This window comes from Crinia signifera, chromosome 12 (assembly GCF_055691185.1).
Source record: "Crinia signifera chromosome 12, ASM5569118v1, whole genome shotgun sequence".
NCBI classification, from domain to species: domain Eukaryota; kingdom Metazoa; phylum Chordata; class Amphibia; order Anura; family Myobatrachidae; genus Crinia; species Crinia signifera.
In genome coordinates this window covers 46971800-46986154 of record NC_139228.1, presented here as the reverse complement: position 1 = coordinate 46986154, position 14355 = coordinate 46971800, and the positions used below count along the sequence as shown (strand labels likewise).

At 42.0% G+C, this 14355-nt stretch overlaps 1 protein-coding gene across 1 annotated transcript in view; it reads right to left on the bottom strand.

Moving 5' to 3' along the window:
- STX7 (syntaxin 7) overlaps positions 1 to 14355 on the bottom strand; it is a 310458-nt gene that overhangs the window by 33806 nt on the left and 262297 nt on the right. The window contains exons 7-8 of the mRNA XM_083167279.1: positions 11963 to 12059; positions 11399 to 11471 (exon numbers count right to left, since the gene is read on the bottom strand). Of these exons, the coding sequence (XP_083023405.1) occupies positions 11399 to 11471; positions 11963 to 12059 (170 nt within the window). The remainder of the gene's footprint in view (positions 1 to 11398; positions 11472 to 11962; positions 12060 to 14355) is intronic.

Sequence of the window (14355 nt, the reverse complement as noted above, 5' to 3'; positions counted from 1 at the left end):
ATAAGTGCATCTTTAGTGGAGCTAGTTATGATGTCATTGTTTACAGCATCCAAAAGAATGCAGTCAAGCTCCTGCTTGTACTGCGGTGTAGGGTCCTTTGCAAGACGAAGATATGTGTCGGAGTCCTGTAATTGTAGGTTAGCCTCTGCAACATAATTTGACATGTTAAGAATAACCATGGCACCTCCTTTGTCCGCTGGACGGATAGAGATTGATGCATCTTGGCTGAGTGTTTTCAATGCCTGCCATTCGTCAGAGGTGAAATTGGGATGGCCGGAGGTGGGTGCGGTGACAATGTCCGATGTTTCTTTTTCCAGCATTCTGCTGTACGTCCTAATTGAGGGGTTGATGGATACTGGTTCGAAATTGGACCTCTTTTTGAGGCTTGCCGGAAAGGACTCCACAGGTGCGGCCACTTGGGTAACTTGATGTTGGAAGTATTCACGTAGTTTTAATGTCCGGGCCAATTTGAATTGCTCAATCTTGATAGTAAAGGGATCAGCCTTGGTAGATGGCACAAAGCTGAGCCCCTTCGTGAGCACTTGATGCTCCAAAGGAGTTAATGGCCGATCGGATAAATTGAAAATCAATTCTTGGGGAACCGTTTCGGTTGAAATCTGTTTTTTCCCCCTCGACCTTTTGTGTTGGCCCCCCCTGCGGGTGTATCGTCTGGAGCGTGTTGTCTTCTGTCCTTTGGGCAAGCCCCTAAAGGGTTTGTACCAGGGACTTGGGGGGTTCTTTCAGCATCACTGGCTGAAGATTGTTCATCGCGGGAGGATTCAATGTCGCGGCCAGGTCGGGGAAAACGTGTATTGTCTCCTTTTGAAAGGGCGTTGTGTCGACTCACCACCGGTCAGCCAAGGATAAACAAGATGTCTGGAGTAGTCGCTGTCAACTTTATTTTTTTTGTTCTTTTTGTACTGTATAAGATCTCTCTTGTGTTTATCCAGCTGAGCCAACATCTTTTCACACCAGTTGGTGGAGGTGTCCTGTACTAGTGTTTCCTTGTGATTGTTTTCAAAGGTAGAAATTTTTTTTCTTATGTCAACCAGTTCGCGGGAGACTTCCTCAATGACCGCAGGTCATGATCAGGTCAAACGAACATTTATTGAGAATTGATGTCCAGGTCTTGCAAAACTGTGTGTTAAAGCGCCCTATGGTAGGGACATTTTTTACTCTAAATCCGCGTGGAATTTTTTTCTCACGCACGTAGTCGGAAAGAGTCACACCATGATAATGGTAGTCTACCTCTTTTCGTTTTAAATTTAGCCATTCGTGGTATAATTGTGTGCTTTCAGGTGTCCCACTGGCTGTGAGCATGTCTTCCTTGAATAGCACACGTTCATAGTCCGTATCACTGTAGCTCAGCATAGCCCCATGTGTCAACTCAACTCATGACTGCGACATAGTCACCGGAAAACTGCGGTCACTGCTGTTATCCATATTGAATGGAAGTATAGTCCAGTATGGGCTGCTGGTATGAGACAGTGATGGAGAGATGTGCAAGAGTAAAGTAATTCACCCAAAGGGTGCTGAGTGCACGTGCAGTGGAGGAATCCCAGTGAGTCCCAAGGGTTTAGGCAATAACAGTAGGCGGTGGGTGCCAGCCAGCCACGAGTTGAGTTGACACATGGGGCTACGCTGAGCTACAGTGATACGGACTATAAACGTGTGCTATTCAAGGAAGACATGCTCACAGCCAGTGGGACACCTGAAAGCACACAATTATACCACGAATGGCTAAATTTAAAACGAAAAGAGGTGGACTACCATTATCATGGTGTGACTCTTTCCGACTACATGCGCGAGAAAAAAATTCCACACGGATTTAGAGTCAAAAATGTCCCTACCATAGGGCGCTTTAACACACAGTTTTGCAAGACCTGGACATCAATTCTCAATAAATGTTCGTTTGACCTGATGGTCGCGGTCATTAAGGAAGTCTCTCGCGAACTGGTTGACATAAGACAAAAAATTTCTACCTTTGAAAACAATCACAAGGAAACACTAGTACAGGACACCTCCACCAACTGGTGTGAAAAGATGTCGGCTCAGCTGTATAAACACAAGAGAGATCTTATACAGTACAAAAAGAACAAAAAAACTAAAGTTGACAGCGACTACTCCAGACATCTTGTTTATCCTTGGCTGACCGGTGGTGAGTCGACACAACGCCCTTTCAAAAGGAGACAATACACCCGTTTTCCCCGACCTGGCCGCGACATTGAATCCTCCCGCGATGAACAATCTTCAGCCAGTGATGCTGAAAGAACCCCCCAAGTCCCTGGTACAAACCCTTTAGGGGCTCGCCCAAAGGACAGAAGACGATACACCCGCAGGGGGGGCCAACACAAAAGGTCGAGGGGGAAAAAACAGATTTCAACCGAAACGGTTCCCCAAGAATTGATTTTCAATTTATCCGATCGGCCATTAACTCCTTTGGAGCATCAAGTGCTCACGAAGGGGCTCAGCTTTGTGCCATCTACCAAGGCTGATCCCTTTACTATCAAGATTGAGCAATTTAAATTGGCCCGGACATTAAAAATACATGAATACTTCCAACATCAAGTTACCCAAGTGGGTGCACCTGTGGAGTCCTTTCCGGCAAGCCTCAAAAAGAGGTCCAAATTCGAACCAGTATCCATCAACCCCTCAATTAGGACGTACAGCAGAATGCTGGAAAAAGAAACATCGGACATTGTCACCGCACCCACCTCCGGCCATCCCAATTTCACCTCTGACGAATGGCAGGCATTGAAAACACTCAGCCAAGATGCATCAATCTCTATCCGTCCAGCGGACAAAGGAGGTGCCACAGTTATTCTTAACATGTCAGATTATGTTGCAGAGGCTAACCTACAATTACAGGACTCCGACACATATCTTCGTCTTGCAAAGGACCCTACACCGCAGTACAAGCAGGAGCTTGACTGCATTCTTTTGGATGCTGTAAACAATGACATCATAACTAGCTCCACTAAAGATGCACTTATTATAGCATTCCCTGTGACTCCGCTACTTTATTTGCTTCCCAAGATACATAGGAGCTTGGTCAAACCCCCGGGGAGACCCATCATCTCTGCCCGGGGGTCACTGTACCAACGCATCTCTATGTATCTTGACCATTTCCTACAACCCTGTGTGCAAAACACTGTTTCTTATCTTAAAGATACTACAGCATTATTACTCAAACTTGCCGATATTGATACTGTGCCCACCAATTGCTCGTTGTGTACTATTGATGTGGTCAGTCTGTACACGTGCATTCCACATGAGGCTGGATTGGATGCCGTGTGCAGGCTGATCACAGACAATCCCCACTATGTGGGACCTAATATCACGTTTTTTTTACAGCTTATGAATTTGACACTTAAGCGCAATTACTTTGCATTCAATGGTGATTTATTTGTCCAACTCAGAGGGTGTGCTATGGGGTCCTCGGTGGCCCCGTCGCTAGCGAATGCCTACATGTACATTATCGATGAATTTCTGTTCATTGACAATCCCCTGACCACCGGCAAGCTCATTCTGTATACATGCTATATAGATGACTTGCTGGTGGTTTGGTCGGGTGATACCAACATACTGAGATCCATCATTGACCAACACAACAGTTCTGCAACCCCTGCCAAATTAACCTATGACATCAATGACAAAACTGTCAATTACCTTGATGTCACCATCAATATTTGTGATGGCAAAATTGGCACATCATTATACACCAAGAGCACAGACAGAAACACCACGCTTCTGGCTACCAGGCATCACCCTGTCCCTCTAAAAATGTGACTTCCATTTTCCCAAATGCTGAGGGTGCGACGTATAGCCAGCAACCCTGATGATTTGGAAACCAGTTTAAACAATATGATTGTCAAGTTTAAACAGCGCGGCTATGCCGACATTGACCTGCACCGTGCCAAAACTAAAGTGATACTCACCCGTGAACAAGCCATGAGCTCTACCACCAAAAACAGAGATAACACCAATAAACTCATTTGGGTTAACTCTTTCCATAAAAAAAGTAAACAAATCCAACTTAGTGCCAAAAAATACTGGCCATTACTCACCAGTGACACCACTCTACCTGGGCTCAAAGATAAAAAAATTATGTGTGCCTACAAGCGGGGTAAAAAATTGAGGGATTATTTAGTTAAAAACAACATCTCCTATCCCCCACCCAAAGCGGCCACCTTTCTAGGCAATCCCAAACCTGGCTGCTTTCGCTGCTGTGGCTGCACTACCTGCAGCTACATGAACACAGGTGACACATTCTACCATCCATACTCCGGAAAAAAATTGAAACTCAAACACCGAGTCAGCTGCCACACAAAATTTGTGGTGTATCTTTTAAGTTGTCCCTGTGGTCGACACTATGTCGGCAAGACCAACAGGGCATTTAAAGAACGTGCTACAGCCCACCGGTCTAATATAAAAATAGCCATAACAGCGGGTCATGGGGAGCATCCTGTAAGCAAACATTTTGTGGAGGCAAGACATCCCTTGACCTCCCTCAGATATAGACCATGTGCCCCCCCCCTGCTCCGTGGCGGTGACAGGTCACTGATTTTACTGCAAACCGAATGCCGTTGGATCTACACGTTAGATACATTGGCGCCCCGAGGTTTGAATGAAAACCTTGGTTTATCCTGCTTTTTATAAATATGCTGTTGTCCCTGTCCATATACAGATAGCTACGCATGTCATTTATTAGTTGCATCATTTAAAATATTCAAGTTATCTGTTTCGTACAGTTTGCTATATTTGAGCTATCTGGACGCTGCTGGGACTGGGTTCACTGTTATGTTATTGTTATGTCTATATGTGTACATGTTCACATTATCCTGTTGCAACATTGTTTACAAATGAATATGATGTGTAATCTTGTTCATTCATGTATTTTAGATCACGTGTCTGAGGCAGCCTCCGTGGCTCACTACGTCTGCGAAACGTGAGAGGTCATCATTAGACGCCATGTGATCGGACGCTGTGCGCCGTGGACTGCACCGAGGGCTATTTAGGTAAGCTCACTTGCATGTTTGATTTGTTTATGGCACCTTGATAAAGTGGCGACACGGCCACGAAACGTTGGGATACTTCTGCCTTGTGTGTTTATTCCTTCATCGTGAGTGCCACCGCCCCCCCTACGCTATATATATATATATATATATATATATATATGGTCTATGGTGCACAAACAGCGCTGTCAGTCACTGAGTGTTAACCAGTAATTTAAATGTGAAAAGTGCACAGTGCAGTATATTATAATTACAAAAAGTTTTTTTGTAAAAAAATTATTAAAAAGTTCAGACTGTGTCAACAGATTTCATCAAATTGGTCTATTTTCCATAGGACCAGAAAATGCAAATAGGAACGTGGTATGACTTCTGAGCCTTTAGTGTATTAATAATCCATCTTCGTTTATTATATGTGCGTACCCTCAAATGAGTGGAGAATTCTCATATAGTGATACCCTTTATTCAGACTATCTCCTTCCCTCGCCTTCTCTCCTGAAGGTGTGTCTCAAAGGAGCGTTCCAAACATTAGAGATCTCTAACCCCTGAGGAAGTCCCACTACAAGGATCAAAAGGGACGAAACCGGTCGGGTAGAATACCTCTCCATCCCCCACTGGCATCATAATGTCCAATGTACGGGTCCAATTTTTATATTGTCTTTTTGTATGCATACCTTTTTTTAATTGATGTACATTGTTGTCTTGAATAAATGTTTTATTGTTTATATAAATATTACACTATGAATTCTTCTCGTTCTGGGAGATTTTTTGTTTTAAGGGTTCTGGACGCCACTCGTTGAAACAACACCTGGATATATATGCTCCAAGTGTGAGTCGCCTGAATATACCTTTCTAAACCTTGTTTCTTTTTTCTTTTTTCACGGAGGTGACTTTCACGTGCATTGATTTATACATACCACAAGGTGGCGCTGTTCACCAATTAATATTCCCTATGCACTAGCACCTATAAATTCTACTTAATCAAGTCACATAAATAATCACTTGTAAAAATACACTCCTCCTGCGACTCTATGTTTGGAACGCTCCTTTGAGACACACCTACAGGAGAGAAGGCGAGGGAAGGAGATTGTCTGAATAAAGGATATCACTATATGAGAATTCTCCACTCATTTGAGGGTACGCACATGTAATAAACTAAGACGGATTATTAATACACTGAAGGCGCAGAAGTCATACCACGTTCATAAATATATTTATATATATATATATATATATATATATATATATATATATATATATATATATATATATATATATATAGTGATTGCTGAGGGTGGCACTCCAAAGAAAAAAGCTGGTGTCCAACTTAGGGAGACTGTTTAAGATGGTGCCCTCCGTGTAACATCAGCCCGTGGGTTGATGGTATGCAGCACGTGGGGACAACGGCACTCAGAAATAAATCACTTAGCAAGCAGGTAATCCCGCTTGCTGAGTGATTTATTTCTGAGTGCCGCCATCCCCACACGCTATATACATAGGGTTACCACCTAGTCCCTTTAATTCCGGACACATATTAATTACACAGGTTCTGTGGCTGGCTGACTTCAAGACTCCACTTCACCTGATTTTAAACTGCCACAGAACCTGTGTAATTAACATTTGTCCGGAATTAAAGGGACTAGGTGGTAACCCTATATATATATATATATATATATATATATATATATATATATATATATATATATATATAGTTGTTGCTGGCTGGCACTCAAAGAGACTTTCATCCAATAAGACACTATACAAGTGTAAGTATGTAGTCAACGTTTCGGGGCTGTTATGCAGTGCAATACACAGTACATACATAAATAGCATTGTGAGGGAACCCATGTGATCAGAGAAGCTGCAAACTCCACCCAGCAGCCAATCAGTGACATCATTACAATCAGTGCAACAGGAGGGGATGGCAGTGGCAAACGCAGGATTTTCAGAAGGGGGTTTCCAGAGGGGCGGAGCAAAGCACGGAGATGGACACTTAGGTGACCCAGTATATGCCGGGTCAGTTAAAGTATTATAGATAGACCAAATGTATATAAATAATAATAATAATAATAATAATAATAATAATATATATATATATATATACACACACACATATATACATACATACATATATATATATATATATACATACATACAGGGGCGTCAACAGCACTGTAGACCCCTAGGCATAGCAATGTATTGGGGCCACTACTGATCCTCCAGCGGTAGGGGTGGCGGAAGCTTTGATGTCCCCCGGGTAGTAGGGGGTATTATATCAACTGCTCAGCATGTAGGGCCTGGATCAGTAATTTCCACTAATTACACCTTTACTGCACAGATGGTGGGAGATGGGGTGGGAGAAGGGGGCACTGGGCTGAATGAAGGGGCCCTGATACATAACTTCCAGGGTGGTAGAGGATGTTTAAAATGCAGAGGAGGGGTGTATAGTGGAGTGGGCATATTATTCATAATTTTCTGGTGGGAGGACAGCTTGCTTGACTGTAGATATATCCAGTTCCCAGAAATACATTTATTAGATTTTACTAATGGTACTGGGGACTAGGGGATCAGAGTTCAGGAGGCAGAGCAATCTGCCAACGAGGATATAAAACTACATACCAGGTTTTTTGGAGCTGGAGCAGTAACCAGCTGCTGGAAGGCTGATATCTCTAGTTCTGGGAACAGTAGAGACAATCTACTAGTGTCCACCAATGGGGGAGAGTCACAGCTTTTGGAATATATCCTCATAAAAACTCTGAGTCAGACAGAACCTGAAATATCTGACTTGGAAGAGCAATTAACAGGCTTGGATGGGGACCACTGCTTTGAAGTCAGATATCTCCGGTTCCCAAGGGCCGATTTTTTAATTTTTTGTACCCATGGAAAGAGGGGACCCTCAGATTTCAGCCTAGGGCCCTTAGACTCCTGGGGGGGTTTCTGGGTACTCAGAAACCCCCCCCTGCGTGCGCTACTGGATGGCTATAGTGAACAATCACCAAGTATACAAAGACATACAGTGAAGTTAAAAATAGACAGTACTGGAATCATCATGTACAAATTGAATCAGCCAAAATCACAAGGGACACAGGCAGGAATACTTTATATGCACCTCTGTATAAAGAGGATGCAGGCTATGTATGATGCAGGCTGTGTAGGGATGCTTCAGCTTGATTTTACATACACTCTAGAGGGCCCAATTAACACTGATTGGAACCAATTAACATTGTAAAAGAGGGTAATAAAGTCAAAGCTGATATTCCTGCTGATAACATGCCTGTACAGGAAATTAGTATACTAGTTTAAGTGTAAAGGCAATTGTAATAAGATACTGTGGATAGGAACAGCCTGCAAAAGTGTAACAGGGGAGACATTTGACTTATACATGGTGCGAAATCAGCATGGAAATTACTATTGCAAAACAACAGATTGCAAGTAACATCATATAGGCATAAATAATCACATAATACATGATAAATCACAAAACTTCTTGTGAGAGAATCAAGATAAACTGCCTTACAGATAGATAAACTTAGAACAATGTTTACAGAAAGCATGAAAGTAAAGGCCCCCATACACTAGCCGATTTTGGTCAGATTTCGGCCAGATCAGTCGGATCTGGCCGAAATCGGACCAAAATCGGCTAGTTTTGATGTCCCCTCAGATCCGATGTGCGGTCCCGTGTGCATCGGATCTGCGTCGGGTGGTCGGACCTGCTGCACGTCCGACCACCCGACTTCGGACCTAGTGGGGCGGCGCGGCGGTGGAGGGAGCAGGGGACGCTACGGGGGATACAGGCGGCATAGAGCCGGGCAGGGGGAGCCGGGAGCTGTCAGTACTGAATAAAAAAAAAAAGCCCATACAATGAATGGGCGGCCTGTGATTGGCTGAGCGCTCTCTCAGCCAGTCAGCAATTGGCTGAGAGAGCGCTCAGCCAATCACAGGCTGCCCATTCATTGTATAGCCTTTTCTTTCTAGCACTGACAGCTCCCGGCTCCCTCTGCCCGGCTCTATGCCACCTGTGTCCCCCGCAGCGTCCCCAGCCCCCCCTGCTCCCACCAGCAGCCCTGCTCTGTAGCCTCCCCCCCCCTTCCTGCTCCCCGGGTTTTTTACATGTGATAAATCGAGACGATTTATCACATGTAAAAAATGGCACATCAAGTGACAATCTAATCAAGCTCCCCCGGGGAGCAGCCGGGGAAGCTCAGGGGGAAGTCGGGGGCGACTTGTCCTAAGGACAAGTCGCCCTAGTGTATGGGGGCCTTAATAATTGCTCATTCAATCCCAAAGGTTGAACAGTTTGTAATCTGTTAATCCACCTTTGGGATTGAATGAGCAAATCTCAGCGTGCCAGCCAGCAACAACTATATATATTTTCCTAAAGGAAGGTGGACACCAGAGCAAGCTGAGCATTTATTATCTACGAGTGCCGGACACCAGCTCCATATATATAGATATCTATATATATATATCTATATATATCTATATATATATACGTGAATCTCCAGGTAGTTGTTTAGGCTAAATGAAGACAGGATGCGGCACTCTCCAATAAAATGTGAAAAACGCTGTATTTTCAAAGTATCAAGCAAACATGTCAGCAAAAAGTATTAACCCCCTCCCTTGCATGCACCTGAAAAGAAGTTTTACTGAACTAATTTGAGCATCAACCACTATCTGTATGTATATATATATATATATATATATATATATATATAAAAAATATATATATATATATATATATAATAGGAAAATAGCCGGCACACCTTCGCTTGAATAGGAGTATGGTGCACCAGGTGCCCTCCTCAGCTCAACTCCACATCAGGGGTGGCATACATACATTCCTTTTAGGCGACACTCTGACGTCTTTCAAAAGAATTTAAAACCACACAGGTTTCATCATCAAGTTCTTTCAAGATTTATTCTCCTCATCAGGATGAGGAGAATAAATCTCAAAAGATCTTGAGATGATGAAAAGCAGAACTGTTAAATGAGTTATTCTCATCAGTGTTTACTAAGGGAGAGCAGCCTGTGGAACGCACACATACCACAAATGGGATGAACAAGCCAGAACTCAATATTGATTTCTCTACCGAGGAAATAATATTGAGGCTTCATCCTAGGGTACAAATGGAATTATGGGAGGAATTAGCTTCCTTTCTACATTATATCTTCAATAATTCACTACCATCAGGAAAGGTATCAAAAGACTGGAGAATAGCAGAGGTAGTGCCATTATTCAAAAAAAGGAAAAAAGGAGGATCCCGCTAATTACAGACCTGTTAGTTTAACATCAATAGTGTGTAAACTATTTGAAGGATTTTTAAGAGATGGGATCCAGGAATATTTAAGGGCCCCACACACAGCACGATATTTAGGCATTTTCTGAGCGATTCTAACAAATCGCTCAGAAAATGCCTGAAAATGCATGTAAATCGCTGTGTATATAGCCCACACAGCGATTTACATGCGCGCCCCCGCCGTTCTGAATCTGTCCAAGATTCAGAAAGGACGGGCTGTACAATTCAGAGCAGTCGCTCAGAAAGCTCCTGCTCATCTCCCGCATGTGTGGCTGCGGGCAGATGAGCAGGGCGAGCGACTGCAGACCGCGCCGCAGAACCTGCTGCCGCCACCACCCCTGACCCCCCTCCCCCACCAGCAGTAGCACCCATCGCCACCCCCACCTCACCTCTCGGCGGCAGCGGGGCGGCAGCGCGGCGGCAACGGGACGTAAATGTAAAAAAAAAAAAAAATTCAAATTTCAAAATGGCCGCGGCCAGCCAATCACGGCTCACCGCGTCATAGCCTCGGCCCCTAGAGCTGGCTATATTAGTATTTACTAACGCACTACTGCCCCGCGTTGCTTACACACGTGAGGTGAGAGTGACGGGATATTATAAAGGTATGTTTATTTTCACATGTCTAATGCTTCTGAGGAAAATTCGTAATAGAATTGAAACGTTAAGACGACATTGGTGTTTTGTCTTTATTTAAAATCCTGCGAGTGCCGCCAACCCCCCTCCTTCTATATCTGATTGACCCAGGAGGGCACCCAGGGACCGTACAACTTCCAAGTGGAGTGCCGACACACCAACAATTTCTATATATATATATATATATATATATATATATATATATATATATATTTCTGTATGTGTGAAAGACAAAGATGTAGTTTCATTTGCTGCCAGCAGATGGTAGTGTTTCAGTTACACACAGACACTAGACAGACACTATATATATATATATATATATATATATATATATATATATATATATATATATATATATATAAAAACAATATCTACACTTAACATCGGCATATATATATATATATATATATATATATATATATATATATATTATATTTTAGTGAATTAAATTCATACCAATCATCTCTCCTTGCTCATGAACCATCATACCCAAGTCTTTAAATATTTCATTTATTCCTCGGATATCCTCCTTTAAAAATGATAAAAATATGGGGTTTTCATTGGATTATTCAAAGTTGCAAAAATATAGCATGTTTTACAAAACAAATTAACTAGTGCACAGACAGACCAAACACCCAAATGCAACATACAGTAACTAATTTTTAAGCAATGCTCAATTGCTTCTGTAAAATAAAAATATAAAATTGGGAACGCAGTGTGTCACTATTTATAATTGTATCATGCATGCAAGTGGTTATTTTATTTGCTAGGTTGTGTTTGAGTGCACGTCATAGCTAGACACTAGAGACAGCCATTTCATGGGCTGATCATAATTCATGACAATACAGCTCCTATGGATTAGTTGGTTATGATGGTTATGGATCTAATTGGATTCTGTTAAGCAAAATACTTCCATTATGTTTAGGTGACAGTTGAACTTCAGTACTTCAAAGCAACAAATTTTGCAAAAACACAACACTCAGACATTTGGCAGCTTAAGTGGATCATTATAAAACCAACCTCAAGCTGATTTATAGCAGACTCGCGCTCTTCTATGAGACGCAGATCTTCTTCTGTAATTAATTCCTCTTGCATTGTTACTTGTGGTTGGTTCTCACTGAAATACAAAAAAAAAAAAAAAAGCATCACTCATATGTGCAACCCAAATAAGTATTTCTATACAAGGGGCCCTGCAGCCAAATAACAGTGTTATCATTTTTTTGTTGGTAAGCCTCAACTTAGATTATGCGCAATTTGCAATGATATTACTCTTTAGTTTCTCTAAATGCTAACCTAAGGGTATTGAATACTGTACTGTAAGAAAGGTACCAAAAATCCTCCAAGAGCAACTTCCCCCAACCATCCAAGAACAGTTTGTGATGAACAATGCCATTTTGAGCATGATGGAGCACCTTACCGTAAGGCAAAAGAGATAATTATGTGGCTCGGGAAACAAAACTTTGAAATGTTGGGTCCATCGCTAGGAAACTCTCCAGACCTTAATCCTACTGGGAATTTATGGTTAATCCTGAAGAGGTGAGTGGAGAAATAAAAACTAGAGATGTGCACCGGCCACTTTTTGTGTTTTGGGTTCTGATTACCTTCAGATTTTGGGTTCAAATGGGTTTTCAAAACACCCCCTAAACGTTTTGGGGTCTGATTTTTTTTTTTAAAGCATAAAAACTGCTAAAATCACAGAATTTTGGTGTTTTTTTACTCCTATGCTATTATTAACCTCAATAACATTAATTTCCAGTCTATTCTGAACACCTCACAAAATTGTTTTTAGGGCAAAAGGTTGCAACGAGGTAGCTGGATAACTATGCTAAGCCAAACAAGTGTGCGGCACAAGCACGTGGCTCATCTAGGAGTGGCACTGCAGTGGCAGACAGGATGGCAGTTTGAAAAACTAGGCCCTTAATAAGACCCCTATCTGGCTTGATCGTGTTTAGGATGTGCAGCTGAGGAGCAGTGGGCATTTCGTGCAGCACTGACTTGTTCTGCAAGTGTGTAACTGTTTTTATCAGTTTAATATCTAATAAGACACCTATCTGGCTTGATTGTGTTATTATTAATCAATTAAATCTGATTGCTTAACTCTAGGATTATTACCAGTCATCTCTCCAAACATTGCCAAATGGGGGGGGAGGGGGGTAATTAATTATTACCACTGTCAAGAATGCAAACAGTTATATGCGTTTAACCCCTTCATGACAGAGCCAGTTTGTGCCTTCATGACAGAGCCCTTTTTTTCAAATCTGACATGTCTCACTTAAGTGGGGATAACTTTTTTTTGCTTTTACTTATCCCAGTGATTTTGAGATTGTTTTCTCGTGACACATTGTACTTCAAGTTAGTGGTAAATTTGGGTCGATACAGTCTGTGTTTTTTTGTGAAAAATACCAAAATATCGTGAAAAAATGGAAAATTTAGCAATATGCAAAATGTCACATTTTCTGCTTGTGAGACAAATAATCATACCACTCAAAATAGTTAATAACTAACAAAGACCATATGTCTACTTTATGTTGCAATCATTATTTCAACTTCCTTTTAATTTTTTTGGACACTAGGAGGCTTCAAATATGACTAGCAAATTCTCAAATTTTCAAGAAAATTTCAAACACTGATTTTTTTAGGGACCAGTTCAGTTCTGATGTGACTTTGAGGGACTTGTATGTGAGACACCCCCATAAATGATGCCATTTCAAAAACTGCACCCCTCACAGTATTCAAAACAGCATTTTGGAAGTTTGTTAACCCTTTAGGTGTTTCACAGGAATTAAAACAAAGTGTAGGTGAAATTTCAAAATTTCATTTTTTTTTCGGATTTTCAATTTTAATACATTTTTCTAAGGAACACAGTACATTTTACTAGAGAAATGTGACTAAAAATTGATTCCCCCAATTCTTTGGTTTTCATAAATATCCTATATGTGGCCCTAGTGTGCACGGTGACCAAACCACAGGCTTCATAATAGAAGGAGCACCTACTTGATTTTGGAGACTCCTTTTTATGAGATTATTTTTTAGGCACCATGTAGGTTTCTAGGCACCATAAGATGCTAAAAGTTAGGAACCCCCCCACAAGTGACCCCATTTTGCAAACTACACCCCTCAGGGAATTCATCTAGGGGTATAGTGTACATTTCAAACCCCCAGGGGTTTCACCAATTGTGGTACAACTGGGCAGTGAAAATGAAAAAAAATAATTTTTCATTTTCACAGCTCAGTTGTATCAAAATTGGTGAAACCCCGGGGGGTTTGAAATGTACTCTATACCCCTAGATGAATTCCCTGAGGGGTGTAGTTTGCAAAATGGGGTCACTTGTGGGGGGGTTCCACTGTATGGGTGTTTCGGGGGTCATTCAACCAGAATCTGTGCTGCAAAATCCAAAAATCACTCCTTCCCT